The 22635-nt window shown below is 48.2% G+C and overlaps 2 protein-coding genes across 2 annotated transcripts in view; both read left to right on the plus strand.

Moving 5' to 3' along the window:
- The window catches only part of C3 (complement C3), a 41482-nt gene extending 35158 nt beyond the window's left edge, over window positions 1-6324 (plus strand). The window contains exons 34-41 of the mRNA XM_066274316.1: window positions 3116-3203; window positions 3321-3410; window positions 4292-4397; window positions 4645-4734; window positions 4926-5009; window positions 5754-5837; window positions 5918-6053; window positions 6140-6324. Of these exons, the coding sequence (XP_066130413.1) occupies window positions 3116-3203; window positions 3321-3410; window positions 4292-4397; window positions 4645-4734; window positions 4926-5009; window positions 5754-5837; window positions 5918-6053; window positions 6140-6281 (820 nt within the window). The 3' untranslated portion in view covers window positions 6282-6324. The remainder of the gene's footprint in view (window positions 1-3115; window positions 3204-3320; window positions 3411-4291; window positions 4398-4644; window positions 4735-4925; window positions 5010-5753; window positions 5838-5917; window positions 6054-6139) is intronic.
- A 6081-nt stretch (window positions 6325-12405) lies between these two features.
- Window positions 12406-16960, plus strand: TNFSF14 (TNF superfamily member 14). Its single transcript, XM_066253363.1, has 4 exons — window positions 12406-12711; window positions 13991-14027; window positions 14279-14320; window positions 14901-16960. The coding sequence occupies exons 1-4, from the start codon at window positions 12493-12495 to the stop codon at window positions 15326-15328; spliced, it is 726 nt and encodes a 241-aa protein (XP_066109460.1). The 5' UTR covers window positions 12406-12492; the 3' UTR covers window positions 15329-16960.
- Window positions 16961-22635: the final 5675 nt, after the last annotated feature.

Below are 22635 nucleotides of genomic sequence, written 5' to 3' on the forward strand. Positions count from 1 at the left end.
TGAACAAATATAATAAAATGGGATAGGTTATAAAGTCTGTGGATTATTCTTGATTTTGAGAGGTTATCTTCTTGCTTTTTCTTTTCTCTCCCTCTTCCTTGTCGGTTACTCTGTACCCCGGGTTCTGCCCCTGTGGCATGCTCAGGTAGAGGTTTGCAGTTGATAAGTCTCTATGGCAATGTCATATATTGGTCTTCAGTCTCGTTGGCAGTCTTAATTTTTGAGTCTCTTTCTTCTCTCTGTTGTGCCTCAAGTTGCTTGTATTCTGTGTCACTAGTCCTACCTTCTATCTGGCCTATTCTATTAGCCAAGGCTCATTAGCATTTATAGGCTCCGACAGTGAGAGAGTCCATGTTTCCGGAGCCTCTCTCCTAGTCTTTCCTTCCTGAATTAGTAGCCTGATAATCCAGCTATGGGGTTGCTGTTGCCTCTGCCTGGATAGTAAGAGGTTCAAAGAGCTGGCAAATCTCCACTCTATTTCCACTCAGCACAGGGCTCTGGGTAAGGCTCAATCAGTCAGAGATGCTAGCATAATCAGGTGGGGCTTCCACCCACACAAAGACCTCTGACTCTGCCACTCTGTCCGGTAACACGGGCAGGCTCCCACTCCCGGGGCACTTGGAGGAATCTCTTGCTCACTATCTGTGTGCAGACCGGGATATGGAGCAGGCCGTCTCTTACTCTGAATGAGACCCCCGCCCACACGGAAAAGTTCCAGCATTGGAATTAGCTCTTGCTCCCTCCCCATGCGCGGCTTTTTCAGGGTGCTGGGGCGGTCCTGAGATTCTGCTTTCAGCCCACACAAAGGCCTCTGACTCTGCCTCTCTGTGGTGCCCACTCCTGGGGCTCTAGGAGGAATCTCTTGCTCACTCTCCATGTGCACTAACCAGGATATCAGGCCGGCTGTCTCTCACTCCGAGTGAGACCCACGCCTGCACGGAGAAGTTCCAGCGTTGGAATTAGATCTCGCTCCCTCCCCATGCGCGGCTTTTTCAGGGCGCTGGGGTGGTCCCGAGATTCTGCTTTCGGCCCACACAAAGGCCTCTGACTCTGCCTCTCTGTGGGGTAACACAGGTGCCCATTCCTGGGGCTCTAGGAGGAATCTCTCACCCACTATCTGCGTGTGCCAACCAGGAGATAGGGGCGAATGGCTGCCCCACTTGTCTTTCTTTGTGTGGGTTTGGCGCGAGTGCTAGCTTGTATTGGCTGGGTTGCCACAGGCACAGTTTTTCCTTGGCTTGGATCTCTGTGCCACAGCTTGGTTCAGCCATTTGTGCCGCAGCCTGGATCTATTCACCCCCTTTGCCCTCTTTAGTTTCTATACTCTCAGCTCCCAGTGAAAGCAACCCTATTTAGGTTAGTGAGGAAGGCGGAGTATTTCTTACTCCTTATTTCCTTCGTGGTTTGATTATATATTTAGCCAATTTTTCACTCGGCCATACCTTCGGGTGTATTGTGGAACATCTGGAGGCTCCAAGGATAGATTTTTCTGTTTCTGGTTGAAGATCTTGTTGAGTTTTTGGGGAGATTTATCGGTATCGATCCCTACAGCGCCATTACTCTGACGTCATCCTCACATCACTTTCTTCATTGATGTTGATGCCCTTGCGCTCACTAAGTTCCCCTAGCTGCATGATGTTCTCGCCAGTGGCAGCGAGTCCACATTCCCACAATCTGCTATTTCTTCTCTGACTTCATGTATGTACTGTTGAAATTACACTCCCAGAGTTAGTTACCACTCTTCATTTCTTTGCGGCACTTTCCTCTTTGTTGGTCAATTCCCTTTCGATGATTCCTTTTGGTGAAATCTCACATGGGATTTTTACTGGGAGAGAAGAAAATAACACAATGACATGTCTGACCTAAATGACGGGTGTTCAGTGACCCATCACTAACAGACTTTGAAAGAAGTGACGTGATTGGCCATTGATTGTGATGTACATTTATTGGCATGGTGATTGGTGGACTAAAGAGCTAGCAACTAGATTTGTCCTTTAGGCAATTACTCATGATTAATATACCATGGTATGCCTGACCAGGCAGTGGCGCAGTGGATAGAGCATCGGACTGGGATGCAGAGGACCCAGGTTCGAGACCCTGAGATCGTCAGCTTGAGTGCGGGCTCATCTGGTTTGAGCAAAAGCCCACCAGCTTGAACCCAAGGTTGCTGGCTCCAGCAAGGGGTTACTTGGTCTGCTGAAGGCCCACGGTCAAGGCACATATGAGAAAGCAATCAATGAACAACTAAGGTGTTGCAACACGCAATGAAAATCTAATGATTGATGCTTCTCATCTCTCTCTCTGTTCCTGTCTGTCTGTTTCTGTCTATCCCTCTCTCTGACTCACTCTCTGTCTCTGTAAAAAAAATAAATAAATAATATACCATGGTATTGGAATTAGAACCATGTTGCTGAGGGAGTGGTTTTATTGAACTAGACCAGGGGTCCCCAAACTATGGCCCGCGGGCCGCATGCGGCCCCCTGAGGCCATTTATCGAGCCCCCGCCACACACCCAGAAGGGGCACCTCTTTCATTGGTGGTCAGTGAGAGGAGCATAGTTCCCATTGAAATACTGGTCAGTTTGTTGATTTAAATTTACTTGTTCTCTATTTTAAATATTGTATTCGTTCCCATTTTGTTTTTTACTTTAAAATAAGATATGTGTAGTGTGCATAGGGATTTGTTCATAGTTTTTTTATAGTCCGGCCCTCCAATGGTCTGAGGGACAGTGAACTGGCCCCCTGTATAAAAAGTTTGGGGGCCCCTGAACTAGACCATGATAACGGAATCATGGAAAGTGACACCTGCTTGTATTCTTGTCTTCGTTTTCTAGAAGAACTGAGGCATAGAGAAGTCAAGTGACTCATCAAATGTCACATAGAGCTGGGATTTAAACCCATATAGTTGAACCCAGGAGCTGAGCAAGTTAGTCACCTTGGCCATTACACACTTTTCTTTATTCCTCTTGGGGGAATGTTTCCTAAGATCTAACCTCCTTCTGCATGGCTGTGTGAGAACCAGATTCTTCTGTTTCTGATCAGACCCCCTTCTCCAGGTACTGACCCCTAGGGCTGACCCACCTAGGACTCACCCCCGCTCTCCTTGCCCCATCCAGGTACCTGGGAAAGGAGGATGCTGCTATGTCCATCCTGGATATATCTATGATGACTGGCTTTGCTCCTGACTATGATGATCTCAAGCAGGTATGGAAGTCCTGGGCTCAGGGGCTGGGATCAATGGAAAAGATCCTGGGGTCGGGAGGAGGCTGAGGGAGGGAAGAAGATCCAGGAGGGGTTTTCACAAGCCTTTACCTTCTTCAGCTGAGCAGTGGCACTGACAGGTACATCTCTAAGTACGAGATGGACAAGGCTTTCTCCAACAAAAACACACTCATCATCTACTTGGACAAGGTAAGGCTTCCACTGGGATCTTGACTTGCACGTGGCTGGCCTTTTCCTTCTCTATTAATCTTTGTCTTGGAGTCCTCTGCTTGATCCATTCTTTCTAGAAGAAAAGATTGTGCATGAGATGGTTTTAAAATTTTTTTATATTTTAATTTTTTATGTAATTTCAACCTTACAGAGAAATTATAGAGCAGTATAAAAAGTTCCAAATACCCTTTATACCAATTCATTGTTAGCATTTTCCTCCAAATTTACGTCTTTCACATATACACATGTTTATCACATATACATGTCTATCACATATACACACACATCTGTCTGCCTTCTTTCCTTTTTATCCTTATTTATTTTTTTCCAGGTTTATTGAGATATAATTGGCATATTACATTGTGTAAGTTTAAGGTATACAATGTAATGATGAGTATATATATATATATTTATATATGGAAATGATTACCACAATAAGGTTAGTTAGCATATGCATCACCTCACATAGTTATAATGTGTGTGTTTGTGCATGCGCATGTGTGTTTGGTGAGAACTTTTAAGATTTGCTACATTAGCAACTTTCAAATATACAACGCAGTATTGGTAACTGCGGGGTGTTGTTATGGGCACAGAAAGAATCCGTTGGCCAGAATTCAATTTCATGTCCACACTAAATGAAAAGGTAAGCTGAGTAAAGGGTAATCTAGCTATGAGACTTTGGAGAAAGAGAAAATAGATTTACTGAACTGCTCATTAATCTTTGCCACTCCCTGCCCACATCCTCTTCACCTAGAGCCCTCCTTGATTCCATTTCTCCACCACTGCTCCAACCCCTGGTACCCTGTGCTAGACTCTTCCCACGTCACCCACCCCACTGATTCACCTCCTCCTTCCCCCAGATCTCACATACCCAGGAGGACTGCATAACCTTCAGAGTTCACCAGTTCTTTAATGTGGGGCTTATCCAGCCTGGGGCAGTCAAGGTGTATTCTTATTACAACCTAGGTGAGCAACCAACCTAGGGCCTGGAGTCTGAGGGTCTCTACGAGTGGAGGTCTGGGGGTCCCAGGGCTCTGGGACTTGGGGGTCTGGGAGTCCCAGGACTCGGTGAGTTGGGGGTCTAAGGGCTCCCAGGGTTCAGGACCTAGCATCTTCAGGTCTGAGGGACTGGAGTTGGGAATATGAGCCCCACAGGCTTGTTCTTGGGTAGAGGCCCTAGCTCTCTGACACCTCCTACCCCCTCTGCCTGCAGATGAGACTTGCACCCAGTTCTACCACCCGGAGAAGGAACAGGGAATGCTGAGCAAACTCTGCCACAATGAACTGTGCCGCTGTGCCGAGGGTGGGTGCATAGGGACAAGGACAGGCGGGCCATGCCCACCATATCCCTCACTTCATGGGGATGCAAGGGGCCCCAAAGCCCATACCCAGTGTACACCAAGAGTCATGGGCCTGGGGCTGGCCACACACATGGGTGAGGGGCCTGGGGTGAAAAGTGGGACTTAGATCATGTTCCCTCCCCACCACCAACAGAGAGCTGCTTCATGCACCAGGGTGAGGATAAGGTCACCCCCGATGACCGGCTGGACAAGGCCTGCGAGCCTGGAGTGGACTATGGTGAGGAGGGGTCAGAGAGGCATGTGCATGTGTGACTGTGGGTGAGTGACAATGTGTGTGTCTGTGGTTGTGTTTGTAAGCCTGTGACAGCTGGTGTGTGTCACTGGCTGGTGTGTTGCCTGTGGCTGTGTTTCAGGCTGTGGTTGTGGGTGGTGTGTGTGTGTGTGTGTGTGTGTGTGTGTGTGTGTGTTGTGAGGGGCCATGATTGTGTGGGGAACCATGATTACAATTGGGCTGGGTATGTGCAACAATGTGAAAAAAGGTGGTTGCAAGTAGATGTGGTTATATGTGTCTGTGAGGTTGTGGTTGTGGGTAGCCATGATTGTGTGCAATGGTGACAGTGAACAGGAGTAGCAGTCTTTGTGTATATGATGAGCTGTGGGCGGCTGTAACTGTGTGCATGGCTGTCGGTGACTCTGTGTGAGATGGTAATTGTGAGTGACTGGATCACATGTGGCTGTGTGAGAGATGGTGGTTGCAAGTGACAGAGGACAGGAGTAGCTGTCCTTGTGATGAGTTGTAGGTAGCTGTATTTGCAGATGGCTGTGGTGACTATGTGAGACAATGGTTGTATGACCCTATGTGGTTGCATGTGCCCCTGGGGAGGCAGGGACTGTAGCACAATGGACTGTAATCCTGCATGCATCTGTTTGGGGAAGCCACATGCCAGAAGCGCTTGTAGGTAGGGTGCCCCGCCGTCAACCCTGCCCATGACCCCTGCTGGCCCTGCTCCCACTCCCACAGTGTACAAGACCAGGCTGCTTAAGAAGACGCTCTCGGATGATTTTGATGAGTACACAATGGTCATCGAGCAGACCATCAAATCAGGTCAGTCCTGTGCTGCCTTCTGTCTGTCTGCCTCACCTCCCCCCCTCCACCTTCGCTCAGCTTCCTTCTCTCCCCTCCAGGCACCGACGAGGTGCTGGCTGGACAGGAGCGCAAGTTCATCAGTCACATCAAGTGCAGAGAAGCCCTGAAGTTGCAGGAAGGGAAACACTACCTCATGTGGGGCCTCTCGTTGGACCTGTGGGGAGAGAAACCCAAGTGAGTGCCGGCCCTGCGCATGCAAATGCTCTTTCCACCCTGTCTTCCCGGGCCCCCTCCTGACCTGCCATCTGTTTCTCCCCCAGCATCAGCTACATCATTGGGAAGGACACCTGGGTGGAGCTGTGGCCTGATGCTGATGAATGCCAAGACGAGGAGAACCAGAAACTGTGCAGGGACCTGGCCAGCTTCACAGAGAACATGGTCGTCTTTGGCTGTCCCAACTGACCCCCCCATCACAGTCATCCAATAAAACTATCTTTGTAGTCTACATGATCTCCCAAAGTCTGGAAGTCTTTGCGAGAGGGAAAGAGGCAGCTATGATCCCTAGCTGTGGCTTCTGCACCTCAGCTCTGTCCTTACCTGAAACTTCCCAGGAAGCTCATTTGCATTCTTGCCTGTGCCTTTGTGCCCTACACACTCCCCTGCAGCCCCCAGCCCCTTCACCTGAGTTCTCACCTACTTGCTTACTTGCCTCCTTAAGGCAACTTCACCTAAATTCTTACCACCTTCTCATTTGAATCTTAACCTCTTCTCTTACCTGCATCCTCAACTATATCCACCTGCATCTTTTTTTTTTTTTTGCGTCCTCACCTGGTCCCCCACCTGCGTCTTTATCTGTAAACTTACCTGTATCTTTACTTATAATTTCACCTTGTCTTTCTACCTGCATCTTCATCTGTATTTTCTCTGTGTCCTCATCTGGGCCCTCACCTGCATCTTACCTACTGTCTTCTCTGGCTCTCTTCCTGTCTCCTTTCCAGCATCCTTGGCTACATCCTCACCTGTGTCCACCGACCTTTTTATTTTGCCTCATCACCTGGCTCCCATCAACATTTCTTTTCTGGAAATATATGTTTATCTTTGGGTTAACAGCATTCTTACCTAGATTTTCTATCTGCACCTTCTTCTACAGGTGTATTTTCTTTGTATCCTCACCTGGGTTCTCACCTGCATCGTTAGCTACATCCTTTTCTGGATCACTTCCTGTCTTCTCACCAGCATCTTAACCTACGTTCTCAGCTGCACAGTTACCTGCCTTCTCTCCTGCACCTTCTGCTGCATCTTTACCCTTGTCCCCATCAGCCTCATAACCCCGCAGTCCTCCTCTCCCTTCTCACCTGAATCCTCACCTGTTGTCGTCGTCATCCTGCTTATTCCTCATCCACAGCCCACTGTCTCCATTTGCTATCTCACCTGCATTCCCTTTTGTCCTCTAGGCTCACCCCATCCTCCCAGTCACCACCTTCTAGATAGATGGGCCTGAGCAGACTCCTTAATGCTTCTGTAAAACCCAATGAAGTGGTGGTGCCCAGCAGGGGGCGGTAAGTGGCAGGCAGGGTAATATTTCCGAGGGAGCCCTGAGTGAGTGAGGAGAAGGCATGAGTCAGCATCTGAGGAGAGAGTGCAGAGGCCATGGCGGTCACAGCGTCACCAGAACTGTGTGGGGTGGCGGGGTGGAGATGGCAACCGCCAGGTTGAGTGGAACCACAGGTTGCGAAATAGAACTGGGGCTCCAGAGTCTGTCTCTAACCTCTAGACCCTCGAAGACTGTGGAGGGCGGGATTTAAGCTCAGACTGTCATGGAAAAAAACCTTCAGCCTGGAAGTCAGCCAAACACAGCTCCCCTTTTACTAATACCCCCAGGTCCTAGCCACCTTCATCTCCCACTTGCAGGACTATAAGGGAACATATTCACAGCCCACTCTTGCTCCCTCCAGCCCTCAATTGCCAGAGACTTCTGTGGAGAGGAGACTCAGAGACCCTCATCACTCACTAGGTGTCCCAGCTGCCATCTGCCTGCCTCCCCCCTTTATGTCCATCTTCTCATTTATTTATTTCTCCTTTCCCCTGTCCCAGGGTCTATTTCCTCATGAGTTCTTTAATGCATGGGATTTTGCTTTGTTTGAGCACCTTCAGTTCTAGGCTGTGAACAGCACAAACAGGATCTTCTCAGACAGCATGGAGTTTACTTCAGTCAGAGGAAAGGGGAACAGGCCGCATGAAGAGGCCTGCCTGTGCCGGGCCACCAACACAGGGCATTTAGATGGAGGGAGGGCTCACTTCCTGTGTGAACTTAGCAAGGCTGTGAAACCACCCGTCTCAATGTAACTATGAATGTCCTTTTAAAAAATGGGATTCACACCTACAGTAGGTTGACTTTAAAAGCAGTTTATCTGCTTTTAAATAGGGGTGGACCCATAATAATGTGGGTGTACCTCAACCAACCAATGGAAGAGACGAAGAGAAAAGAAACAGATTTCTTGTAGAAAAAAGTAATTCAAGATAGCAGTGTAGAGGCCCTGGCCGGTTGGCTCAGCGGTAGAGCGTCGGCCTGGCGTGCGGGGGACCCGGGTTCGATTCCCAGCCAGGGCACATAGGAGAAGCGCCCATTTGCTTCTCCACCCCCCCTCCTTCCTCTCTGTCTCTCTTGCCCTCCCGCAGCCAAGGCTCCATTGGAGCAAAGATGGCCTGGGCGCTGGGGATGGCTCCTTGGCCTCTGCCCCAGGCGCTAGAGTGGCTCTGGTCGCGGCAGAGTGACGCCCTGGAGGGGCAGAGCATCGCCCCCTGGTGGGCAGAGCCTCGCCCCTGGTGGGCATGCCAGATGGATCCCGGTCGGGCGCATGCGGGAGTCTGTCTGACTGTCTCTCCCCGTTTCCAGCTTCAGAAAAATACAAAAAAAAGAAAAAAGAAAAAGATAGCAGTGTAGAAATTCTGCCTGAGTTTCTAGGCTTCAGACTAAAGGCTGTAATTTCAACTCAACTGACTCTCCAGCCTGCTGGCTTGTCCTGTGGATTTTGGACTAGCCAAGTCATAGTCACAGGAGCCAATTTCTCAAAACAAATCTGTCTCTTCACATATAAGTAGATGATATAGATATAAATTAACTATAGGTATGGATAGAGATATAGAGATGTAAATATATTATGGGTTCTGTTTCTCTGGAAAACCCTGGCTTATATAGGTGGTCAGGGAAGTCTGTTTAGAGAGGGTTCCTGAGTCAAGATGTAAATGACAGGGGGCTCTGGGAAAGACTGCCAATGCGGAGGCCCTGAGATACCTGTTGCAACATGAGCAAGGGTACAAGGGCTTCAGGACAGCCATAACCACTTAGTGTCCACTCTAAGCTCAGGGGACAACACACTCTTTCTCTAAAGAGCAAGGTAGTAAATAGTTTAGGCTTTGAGGGTTGAGAGATAAAATCGAAAATATGAAGGTATGGCCACTGCTTCACACCCTGGTTGCTTGGGATCGGCCACGGGGTGATGGGCGTGTTCTGCACCACACTGCTGGAGACGTTCTCTATGTGAAGCATGATCAGCCTGAGATGGGCAGTCAGAGCAGGGGCGGGGGGGAGGTGGTGATGGCCAATTCCTCTCTCTGCTCCAGATCACAGCCAGCCTGTCTCTCCCAAGGCCCAGCTGTCTCCTCTGCATTAGCTGCCAGAGGCAAGGCCACATGTTGAGTCACCCACCCCCAGAATGAGATTCATCCACTTAGTGCCTGACAGTCACCAACAGAGGACATTTCAACATGTAGGTGGTGGCCAGCATGGCTGACCAGCTCAGAGCTTAGACAGCGGTGAGGTTTTGGCTGCCGGTCAGGGAGGCAGAGTAGGGGTCGGAGGCAGAGGAGGACCTCCCAGCTGTGCCTGTGCAGCTCACTAAAGTTTCACCCCTGACAGCCATGCTGCAGCCATACTGAAACATTAGGCCAGCCAGATTTGGCCCACAGGCCACAATTTGCTAATAAGCTCAATGGAAGGTCACTGGAAGATGTTAAACACGGGTCAGGTAAGAGTTGCCTTAAGTATTTAAAAAGCTAATGCCAGCCATTGCATTCCTAGTTATGTACCCACAAGAACTGAAACCTAGACAGACATACGTGCATGCAGGTTTACAGCAGCATGATCCATGGTAGCCAACCTAAAGGCACATCAACAGATAAATTGGATACACAAACTGTGATCCGTCCTCACACTGGAATATTACTCAGCCATAATAAAGGAGTGAGGCCCTGACACCCACTATGATATGGATGAACCTTGAAACATTATACTTAGTGAAAGAAGCCAATCACAAAAGACCATACGTTGCATGTTTCTATTTTTATAAAATATCCAGAACAGGTAATTCGATAGAGCAAGAACACAGATTATTGTTTGCCAGGGGCTGGGAAGATTGGGGAATGGGAAGTGACTCCTTAATGGCAGTGGGGTTTCCTTCAGGGGCATTGAAAATGTTTTGAAACTAGAGTTGCCCAACATTGTAAATGTATTAAATGCCACCACGCAGCTCATTTTGAGATGTTTAGTTTTATGATATATGACTTTCACCTCAATAAAATCAAATATAAGTAAAATAAGTAAGGTCACACTAACTAGAGGATATAGAATGATTTTTTTTCTTCTTTTCCCAGTGAGAGAAGGGGAGATAGACAGATTCCCACATGCACCCCAACTGGGATTGGCCCAGCAACCCCTCTCTGGGGCCATGCTCACAACTGAGATTTTTAGTGCCCGAGATGGAGGCTCCATGGAGCCATTCTCAGCACCTGGGGCTGATGTGATCAAACCAATTGGGCCGTGGCTGCAGGAGGAAAAAAGAGAGGAAGAGAGAGAATTAGAGAGAGAGAAAGGGATAGGGGAAGGGTGGAGAGCAGATGTTTGCTTCTCCTGTGTGCCCTGACTGGGAATGAAACAGGACATCCACATGCCAGGCCAACACGCTACCACTGAGCCAACCAGCCAGGGCCATAGAATGAATTTTAGGGTGGCAAAAGGTAAAGCAGGATGTCCAGCCACTGCAACAGTCCAAGCAGTAATGGGTGCTTTAATATGTTAGTCCATTTGGGCTACTATAACAAGAAAGACTGAATGGCTTAAACAGCAGACATTTATCTCTCAGTTCTGGGAGCCAAGATCAGGGTACCAGCTCGGTTAGCTTCTGGAGAGAACTCTCCTCCTTGTTTGCAGATGGTGCTCGTATGGATAGAGTATCTCTTTCATGTGACATCTTATAAGGGCACTAATTTCATCACTAGGGCTCCATCCTTGTGACCTAATTATCTCCCAAAAGTTCCACTTCCAAATACCATCACACTGGAGATCAAAGCTTCAACATACGAATTTTGAGGGACACATTCAGTCCTTGGCACTTAGCTAAGGTGGTAGCAGTAGGGAACGAAACAGGTGGCTGACTTTGAGACCTGATTTGGAGGTTGAATTGTCAGGGCTTGCTGAAGTGTGGGATGGCGGGGACAAGACGAAGGGAGGGTCCAGAATGACTCCCAGGCTCTGGACATATTTAACTGGATAGACAGTGGTTCCACCACACAACTTTGAGTTCCAATTAAAACTTAAAATGCACACATGCACACACACATGAATATATGCAGGCACATACATGCTGTACCTACATGTGCCTGCATGCACACACATGACACACCATACCTTCATGCATATATATGCACACACCTGTGCACAACCATATGTGTGAACATGCACATACATGCATGCTTGCATTTGCACACACCCACGCATGCACACACTCACATGTGTTAATGTATGTAAATGTGCATGATTGCACCTGCACATACTTCCATGCACACAACACATGCATGCACACACATGAACCTACACATACACACATACAAATCTCTTGCATTTTTCATTACTCTCTCACAGTCTAAAACACTATATATTATTTTCTTATTTATTGAGCTCATTGTTGTTCTCATCCAACTAGAATAGAAATTCTGTAAGGTCAGGGACTTTTGCCTCTCTTGTTCATGGCTGTGTTCCAGAGGCGGATTTAATGGTAGGTGCAGGCACCCTGGGCCCTGACTTCTGAAGGGACCCGCAAAACCCCAACTTTACACCTTTTTCTAATGACACCAAGTTTGGTTTCATATGTGCAATTTTAACATTAATAGTACATAATATTTTTTACTTATTTAAAAATGTGGTTAATATGTATTTTTATTTTCTATCTCTTTTTTTTTAAGGGGCTCAATATTTTATTCTGCACCTGGGGCCTCAACAGACTGTAATACGCCTCTGCTGTGTCCCCACACCTTGAACAGTGCCTGGCACACAGGAGATGCTCAATATTTGGCAACGGAGTGAATGAAGCAGACAGAAGGGAAAGCTGGGCCTCCGCCCCCCAATCCCCACCTGAGTCACGTCTTCAGCTGCCTTTGGAAAGTATGAGAGGCTGTAGGAGTGAGAGTGAGATGGCTGAACGGGGGACAGGAAGAAGAGGGCGAGGGGAAAGGGGAGGGGCTGAACCCCAGCTCTAAAGGCAGCGCTAAGATCCACGGGTGCCTGTCTGCAGTGTGCGAAGCCCAGGAGCGTTGGGCAATTGTGGTTTTCCTCCCAGCCCACAGGACCCAGTCGTGTCAGCCTAGCCCGGGAGTCTGGGGCCTCATCCACGCAAACATGGAGGATACCGTGGTGCGACCCTCAGTCTTCGTGGTGGACGGACAGACGGACATCCCATTCACGAGGCTGGGGCACAGCCGCCGGAAACAGCCCTGCAGTGCTGCCCAGCTGAGCCTGGGCCTCTTGCTGCTGCTGCTTGTGGCCGGGCTGGCTGCTCAGGGCTGGTTTCTGCTGCAACTGCACTGGCGCCTGGGGCAAATAGTCACCTCACTGCCGGTGAGTGGGGCCTGGGGGCTTGAGGCAGGGGCATCTCCCGTGCTGTGTTTCTCTGTGCATGGATGTGTGGGCTGGGGACAGATTCAGAGCAGCCTGGGGCAAGTTCCTTCACCTCTCTGAACCTCAGTTTTTTCATCTGTCAAATAAGGGTGAAAATAAGAGCGTCCACCTCAAAGGGAATAAAATACAGTATTGCATGTGTTGTGCCCGCAGTGGCTGGCACATGACAAATGTTTGAACAATGGGAACCAAAATTCCTTTTTAAAAAATTAAGGTATAACTGACATACAACATTGTGGAAAATTAAGGTGTACAACATATTGATTTGATACATTTATATTACAATATGATATTGCTATTGTAGCATTAGCTAACATCTCTATGGTATCACATAATTATTATTTCTTCTAGTTTGGGAGCAATTAAGACCTAGTCTCTTACCAAGTTTAATGTTTATAAAACAGTTCTGTTGACTGTAGCCCCTGGAATGGACCTGACATTGTGCATTTTTATTAACCATTCTTGATCACTATTATTGGTATTGCGGCTAATCCGCTTTGTCCGAGTCCCTGAGAATCTTTCTCCATCAGTTTCCAGTTGGTCACTGATGTGACTGTTTGTCTGATGGCCACGTCTATGGGTCTGTGTGTCCCATGTCATGCCCATTTGGACAAGACTTTGTGTCCTGTGTCTCCAGGTCATTTTTCTTTGTGTCTGGATCTGGTGGCCATACGTACGTGCCCATGTGCCCACATGGACTGAACTGCTATCCTGTGTACACACACCCATGTGTCCACGAACTTGCCTGTCCATATCTATTAGCTGATGCCTTTGATACTGGGTCTCTGTGTGTCACAGACCCACCTGGATCCATAAACCACGCATCCACATGTCTGTGTCCGCATGTGTCTTGTCAGCATCACCTAAGTGTCCAGGGCCACGTGTCCTTATCCACGCGTTGGTGTTTATGTCTACATGTCTATGTATCCTGAATATTATTTATTGAGTAAACCCTTACAGAGTGCTCACTGCATGCCGGGCACTGTGATACGCTTTACACATGTGAACTCATTGATTCCTAAGCAGGCACTCTTTGTGTGTCCATTTATAGAAGGCACCACATGGTTAGGGGGTTAGCATGGGGGGCGGGGGGTAGGTGTGCATGTGTTCCTGGCTGTGCACCTGAGGATGCTGTTGTACCCATGGTCTGCATGTGAGTCTGAGTGACGCCAGGGCATGGGCCCACAGATCCTCACTCTGGGCTCCTCTGCATTTTCAGGAGAAGGATGCAGGATCCTGGGAGCAGCTGATGCAAGGTGAGTCAGGGTCCTGGTCCAGAGAGGAGCATGGAATGGTTCCCACACTGCCCCCGCCCCCATTGCCCAATGGGATTTGCACAACAGACCCAAAGCCCTACAGGTGCCCCTCCCCCAAGCCTGAAAAGCAGAAGTTTTGGTCACTCCGGAAAGGGTGGTATTGTCACCAAGAGGTGGGCTTGATGACCTTTGATAGGCTGGACTTTACCCCACACACTGCCTTCACCTCTGACCTCTGACTCTCTCTCCAGAGCGGAAGTCCCACCAAGCCAACCCGGCAGCACATCTCACAGGTGAGAGGGACCCCAGGTCCTGGTACAGGGTGGGGATCAGGGTGCTGGGGAGACCACACAGACACACACACATCGAAGTATTCATTCATTCATTCAATCAGTATTTATCCTCAGAGTCACCCACAGCACAGGCACTGCCTAGGTCCATGTAGTTCTAATTTTATTCATCGACTAAACCTGTAAATAGGGCTCATATGGTATATGACCTGTAAATAGGTCATATACCATAAGATGCTTTATACATATTTATTCATTGACTCCTAAACAGGTGCTACCCATATCTCTTTTATTGTGAGGGAAACTGAGGCAACAGAGGTTATAAGGTTGCTAGACCAGGCTGGGTTCTGCCTCCATTCTTCAATTCTGCCACTTACAAGTTTTGGTGTTTTTGTCAAGTCACTTAATTGCTCTGTGCCTCAGTTTCCCATCCTGCAAGAGAGGATAAAGTGAATTTATACATACAAAGTTCTCAAACAGCCCAGCACAGAGGGGGAGGCTCAGAGACGAGTAGTGGCTAGCCTACAATCACACAGCAAGTGTAAGGCATGTGCTAACCAGTCTCCTTTGTCTCCCTCCCCAGGGGCCAACTCCAGCTTGACAGGCAGCAGAGGCCCACTGCTGTGGGAGACCAAGCTGGGCCTGGCCTTTCTGAGGAACCTGCGCTACCGCGATGGCGCCCTGGTGATTGCCCGAGCTGGCTACTATTACATCTACTCCAAGGTGCAGCTGGGGGGCGTGGGCTGCCCACACGGGCTGACCACTGGCCTGCCCGTTACCCATGGCCTCTACAAGCGCACACCTCGTTACCCTGAGGAGCTGGAGCTGCTGGTCAGCCGGCGGTCACCATGTGCGCGAGGGGCCAGCACCCGCATCTGGTGGGATAGCAGCTTCCTGGGTGGCGTGGTGCACCTGGATGCTGGGGAGGAGGTGGTCGTCCGCGTGCCAGAGGAGCGCCTGGTCCGGCTTCGCGACGGCACCCGGTCCTACTTCGGGGCTTTCATGGTGTGAGGGAAGGAGCAAGGGTGGATTAGATGGGGGGCTGACCACAGAGGTGCCACAGGAGGCAGAAAACCCAACAAACAGAGACCTTGGAGGGTGTCATGGGGACCCCAAAACTCAGCAATTGGGGAGTCAGAAGACACCACCAGGATCCAAGAATCCAGCCACCCTTAGAAGGTAGTGACTCAGCAGGCACCTCCGGAGAGGACCCAGACAAACTGCAGACTCTGTCACAGACAACACTGGAAACAGAGACCCAGAGACTTGGGGTCTGTGAGCCTCCAGATGGGGTAAAGCTATCTTCCTGGTATTCAGGAAGGAGGGGTAGAGTGGGTATTTATGCTTCTGATTCCCAGAAAAGTAGGACTTGGGGTATCCAGGGACTTGGCTGAGAACAGGAAACATCACTCTCCCCACTCTCACAAGTGTGGGTGGAGGGGGTTAGAATTTATCATCCAGACTCATCCATGTGGAGTGCCCAGCCCCACCCATGGTCACAGTCACATTCAAGTTCCACCCACAGGCTTGTGGCCATACCTCGGCCTGGTCATGCAAAGTTTTATACTCAGAGACACAGGCACAGGGATGTACTAGTAAGTGTTTAACAACCAGCTCTCCCAGGACAGGAGAGGCTTCCCAGCATTTGCCCATTTCTGTGGTATAAATGCTCCCACCATGGCTGGTTTCTGGCTACCGATATATTATATTATCAATACTGGCTGTATCCCAGCACTGCTGACAGGCACATCCCACTAGGACACCACAGCTGTGCTTCAGCACCCAGGCCAGGGCCTGGCACACACTGGGCACTCAGAAAATATTTGAAGAAGGAAGGGAGGGAGAGAGGAGAGAGAGAGAGAGAGAGAGAGAGAGAGAGAGAGAGAGAGAACCTACAGCATCACAAGGATTCACACAGCTCCACAATCTCACTTTTTCACAACCACAGACTCAAGCACACAAAGCATTAGATTCTTATACAACCACATACAAGTCATAGACAGCATCGCAAACACTTGGTCACTACACTTCATGATGACCACATATGACACAAGTCATCATCACAACTTTAGGCACCCACATGAGCCATATAGTCACACACGTGATGATCACATCAGACTTCCACATGCCACACCACAGTCAGACTCATCACATTTATACAACATCACGATGACAACCACACACACACTCACGCATGCACACATGCGTGCGGACACACAGCCTGAGGTTCTCTAAGCCCAGATGAACATGTCCTGGTGTAAGGACCAGACTTTATCCACAACACTGAGCCCCTGACCACTGGTTTTGGAATAAATGGCAAACATTGCACCTGGGTCTGTCTAGTCTTAGGGCAAGGGTGACTAGTAGAGACAGGTCACCTTATGAATAAGAAACCTGAACCCAGCTGGCCCAACTCCATGCAAGAAGCTTGAAGAAAAGCAGAGACCTCATGCCTGGGTCTGCCCTCCCTTCAAACCCACAATTCCTGAGGAAGTGGAGGCTACCTCCTGCACAGCACCCTTACTGCAGACATCTGGTACAGAGGGTCAACCTGGAAGCTTGGAGTGACTGGGCGCATGGGAAGGGGCAGTAATGACATGCGCACAGATGGTCTGTGGAAATGTACGCATACTTTGGTGTGGCTGGAGGGAAGTTTTACTTCCAAGGAGGGCTCAGACCCTAGAGCTGAATAAATTATTATTGTTATTGTTGATATTGTTGTTGTCATTGTTGCCCAGTACTGGGCTACAGGAAACAGGCTTTGCAATCTGATGATCCTGAGTTTTAATTCCACTCTCTATTTCCTGGCTGTGTGGCTTTGAGCAAGTCCTCTCACCTCTCAGTGCCTCAGTTTCCTTAACTGTAAAATGAAAGATCACAACAATCCTTGCCTCCAAGGTCTGTTGTAATGGTTAAACCAGATCAGGTATGGAAAAAGCCATTTGGTTTACGCCTGGTACACAGTCAGAGCTGTGTACATGAGGGACGTATGTGATTTAGAAATGCGAAGAAGAGCATGTCTCAGGCACTTTCCCTATGCCAGACACCTCGTGTCACATCTTTATATAGATAACTGGGCAGGAGCTACTGCTGTCCCCATGTTCCTGAGGTAGAGACAGAAGCCGGGATGCTGCCTCCACTCCCACCCCCGCTGCCTCCAGCAAGGACACAGGGCTTCATACATCTCTGCCCTTACTGGGCTGGTGGGAGGTGGGAGGTGGGACAGCCCCAAATGCCTGGTCGCAGCCCCCGCTGGAGTTTCCTTTACTCTCATCACAGGCTTTCTGTTTCTGTGGCTTTCATGAGGAGGCCAAGGTGTGGGGCCAATGTAGTTATTGTAACCACCAACTTCCGCCTGGGGATGGAATCTCTCACTAAGTTTAGCCTCCAAAGATCATTCCTGGGAGGGGCCTCCCAGCCTTGAGGCAAAGGAAAGAGAAGAAGAGGGAAGGTGAGTAAGAAGCATGGGCAGGAGTAGACGGGGTATGGAAAAAGAGGGAGGGTAGAGAAGGACGGGAGGACGGAAGGAGAGCCCAGAGAGCCCTGCAGATGCACAGCCTGCTGCAGCAGGACACCAGCCCCGGTTTCAGATCATATGCGGGGGCAGGAAGCCCCTATCTCAGGCCACTAACCTACTTTTCAACTTCTGAGAACTTTATCTTCTTGATTTCCGCTTTTACCTCCTGGGCTTCAGCGTCTTCACGGATTTCACCCTCCCCTTCACCCCAATCAACTCTTCCTCAAGACCTGAATTTTGCTAGCCTCATCCTCCACTCAGTCCCTGGGCAGGAAGCCCTCCCCCTTTCTTTTCATCTCTTGTCAAGACTTAGAGGTGGTAGAAGTGAAAATAAGGATGATAAAGTCATTTCTTACTTTCCTATTATGATGCTATGATTCTTCTGCTACATGTCACTATATTTAAACACTGAGATGCATCCTCTCAAAGAAACAGAATAGTTTTTACACCAAAGCCAGACCACATGGGTTCAAATCTCTTCTCTTCCATTTCCCAGCTGGGTGATTTTGAAACCATCTATTCTTGGTTTCTCTGGGCCTCAGTTTTCTCATTTGTAAAACAGGATAAATAGTGGCCTCTAAAGTTTGGATTCCTTTCAGCTATTGCATCAAAGGTGACCCATCATCCACAGGCCGCAGTTAGTTACCGAGTGTATTTTTAAAAGGGGAATTAGTAGCCAATATTTAAACATTATGAAACTTATCTAGATTTCTGGATTTTCTTAGAGAGTTGGAAGCTGTGACAACAACCCAGGGTGGGGTGAGTAATGGCTGTCCCCTTTGGAGATGACATGAACTCACCAGTTTACCGTAGTCTCCACCACTCCCATTTGTCTCCTACATGGAAGCTGAATGTCAGTTGCCTTTTCTCACCATGCTATGCAATTGTTTTTGCTTAAATTAATAATGATCGTTAACTATAGGTCATGCTTATAATATTCTCACCAGGTCCCAGGCACTGTGCTAAGTGCATTAATTCACAGTAACTCATTTTATTCTCACAGTGACCCTGTTATAATAACCATTTTACAGAGGTGGAAGTCTCGGCACTAGTCACTGCTCCATCAAAGGTCAGAAAATCTATGACAACCTGAGATGACCATGAGTTTCAAGAAAAATGAGAGTTCCTGGTTGTATTAGTTTCCTATTGCTGCTGTAACAAAGTCCTACCAACTTAGTAACTTAAAACAATACTAATGTATAATTATATATGTTTCGGTTCTGGAAGTCAGAAGTCAGACATGAGTCTCATGGGACTAACATCAAAGTTTCTGCAGGAAGGATTTATCCCCAAATCCTTTTCCTGGTTCATCCTCTGTGGAAGCCCAAAACAACACGTGTAAGACACATGAATCTCAACTCACCAGGAATACAAATAACTTAACTTCCTTTTTCCTCCTAATGCAGCTTAATACATGCAAAGATCCCTTTGTACCAGGATGCTGAGAAGTTAATATCAGTCTACTGGGAACCAGCCCTCTTGACATAGTCTTTTCCCATGACTGTCAAAATTCCAGGGAGCTCAGGAAATGCCAAAGCATTAAGGGTGAGGAAGCAGTCAATCTGAACCCCCAACCACACATCCACACCTGTGCCCAGCAGCGATCTGCTTCCGATCCATCAACCTTCCATTTTTGTACTTGTGACCTGTCAAGAACGGTGCATTCTCTCTACTCCTGAGCCTGATGATTTTTGGTGATGAGGCTGATTTTTGGCCAGGAAACTCTTTGAGGCTGTCTGTGGCTTCAGCCGCCCAGAGACACCATTGAGTCATTTCCTCCTTGAAGACCTGCAGCACCTCTGGGCTCTGCAATGGAGAGCCCCTCTAGCACTTCTCTGGGGAACTTTCTACATTTCCAGGGTTCTTCTTTCCAAAAAGCAGGGTACAGAAACTTCCTGTCTTGGGTGCTAAATTGTGCCCCTCCTAAAATTCATATTTTGAAACTTTAAGCCCCAATATCTCAGAATGTGACTGTATTTGGAAATGATGCCTTAAATGGGAAAACTAAGGTAAACTGAGGTCATTGAAGTTGGCCCTAATCTAATATGACTGATATATTTACCAAAAAAGATTAGGTCACAGACACACACAGAGGGAAGACCATGTGAAGACACAGGGAGAAGACAGTATCAACAAGCTAAGGCCTTAGAAGGAATCAACCCTGCTGGCACCTTGATCTCAGCCTTCCAGCCTCCAGAACTGGGAGAAACTACAGTTCTGTTCTTTACACCCTCCAGTTTGTGGTACTTAGCTATGGCAGCCCTAGTAAACTAGTACAAGACTTCTCCTCTTTCTACCAATCCTAGGCAATCTTGTTCTTTCTACCAATCCTAGGCAATCTTGTTCTTGACTAAGAGTAAGGAGAGGCTTTAAGAGGTAGGATCCTGCCTGACCAGGCGGTGGCGCAGTGAATAGAGCGTCAAACTGGGATGCGGAGGACCCAGGTTCGAGACCCCAAAGGTCGCTAGCTTGAGCGCAGGCTCATCTGGCTTGAGCAAAAAGCTCACCAGCTTGGACCCAAGGTCGGGTTACTCGGTCTGCTGAAGGCCCACGGTCAAGGCACATATGAGAAAGCAATCAATGAACAACTAAGGTGTTGCAACGGGCAACGAAAAACTAATGATTGATGCTTCTCATCTCTCTCCGTTCCTATCTGTTTCTATCTATCCCTCTCTCTGACTCTCTCTCTCTCTGTAAAAAAAAAAAAAAAAAAAAAAAAAGTAGGATCCTGATAAATGAATAAGAGGCCCTGGCCAGATAGCTCAGATGGTTAGATTGCTGTCCCAGTATGCAGAGGTTGCTGGTTCAATCCTGGGTCAGGGCACATATAGGAACAGATCAATGTTTCTGTCTCTCTCCCTTCACCACCTTTCTCTCTCTCTAAAATCAATAAGTAAAAAATGTTTTTTTAAGTGAATAAGAGAGGCAGAGTGAGAGAAGGAGGTGTGCAGTGGAAGTGGAAGTGAAGATGGGCGTAATAAATTTGGTTGCCAGGGGAGAGGAGTCCACAAGCCAGAAATGCAGGCACCCTGTGGAAGTTGGAAAAGGCAAGGAAACAGACTCAGCCTTAGAACATCCAGAAAAAATACGGCCCTGCTGACCTTGATTTGGTGACACTGACTTGCACTCTGACCTCTAGGACCAGAAGATAACAGATTCATGTTGTTTCACAAGAGTCAGCAGACTCATACAGCGGGTACTGGGTGGCACACCACAGCATCCATGACAGTCCACCCCTCGTGGCACTGGGATCCACGTGCTTTGTGAAGAGGTGCGCTGCATCTGGGGACAGCTATCGCAGGAGTCCTGTTCATCTCTATTCCAACCAGAAAATGGAAATGAATGGGGTGAGCGACAGCGGCTGCTGCTGTGGCCAAAGCTAGGAATCTCAGCCGCGCCTTCCCAGTCCTCCCTCACTATCCATTCTAAACCCCCGCCCTCGGCTGCTGCTTCTGCTGGTCCACACAGTTTACCCAGCAGGGTGACCCAGTTCCTCATCCCTGATGTATCTGCCACTCTGATCACCATGCTTTTAGATCTTCAAGAGTGGCATGATTTCTGCCATCCCACTGTGATGCCATATTGCATTTGATGGACAACTTTGGTGGGCAGGGGGTATGAAGGGGAACAATTTGGGAGGCTCCTGCTTGTCCTTATCAACAGAGAAGGTTTATCAACATCTCCTGTGCTTGGTGGTTTCCAAGTGCCAAGGGCTTAACAGGCATCATTTCTAAATCCTCACAACCACCATATGATGTCTATACAATTATTGTCCCCTCACTGCAGAACTGAAGTGTGGGGAGGTGAAATAACTGAAGGTTCTTCGTCTGGGAAGTGGTGGGGGCTTCTGGCCCCAGAGAACCTCATCCTAAACCACACTCTTAAATCTATCTTGTAGTACTCCAGCCTATGCATTGACCCATCTTATTATCCACTCCCCTACTAATGAACACAAAGTGTGTTTCATAGTATTGTACACAATGCTGTGATGAACATCCTTGTGTGACTTTTGGGGCAGGGGGTCCTCTTCTCACAGGTACTAGTTGCCCTCAGATGAGAGTTGGGAGAAGGGTTCTGAGCCAATATGTGTTGACCTCCATTCTGGGACCTCAATGACTTCAAATCCACGATTTTCAACCAGTTCTCTTATATACCTCTCCCCTTTCTCCATGCTTGTCCCACCTCTTACTTCAGGACACTCTCACCAAACCTGGCTCAAAGAACTAGCTTGCCACTCTCCTTGGGGTTCTTGTATGTCACTCTGGTCAAGTCCCTTCACCTCACTGAGCCTATGTTTCCTAGCTGTACAATACAGGAAAAAATAACTCATCCCTTACCAAGTCATTGGGAAGATTCAAAAATATCATCAATGGAGGGATAAATATTTTTTGCTGTTGTTGAGGGATAAAAACCTGAAGCAATAATTAATCTTTCTCTTTCCCTTCTACTTATCTAAATCTTCAATCTGTCAGTTACTGGTTGAGTGACCTGAAGCAGCTGACTTAACCTTTCTGTGCCTGTTTCTTTGTCTGTAAAATAGAGATAATAATATCCGCACTACTTTATAATTTATAATACAACCATCACTACCTGGGCATAAGTAAGACATGCCAAATGCTTAGTTGAGCAGATCGTGGCATAGACGAGGTGCTCACGAAAAGTGACCACCATTGTTGATGGTATCACTGTTTATTCCTCTTGTCTTTTTCCCATTCAAGCAGTGGTTGACTTTGCATGTTCACATCTTCCCAAGTAGAAAGCAAGAATAGCCTATGAGTCTCTTCCTGGCATCAATCTCTGA

This window comes from Saccopteryx bilineata, chromosome 1 (genome assembly GCF_036850765.1).
Source record: "Saccopteryx bilineata isolate mSacBil1 chromosome 1, mSacBil1_pri_phased_curated, whole genome shotgun sequence".
Classification (NCBI taxonomy): Eukaryota; Metazoa; Chordata; class Mammalia; order Chiroptera; family Emballonuridae; genus Saccopteryx; species Saccopteryx bilineata.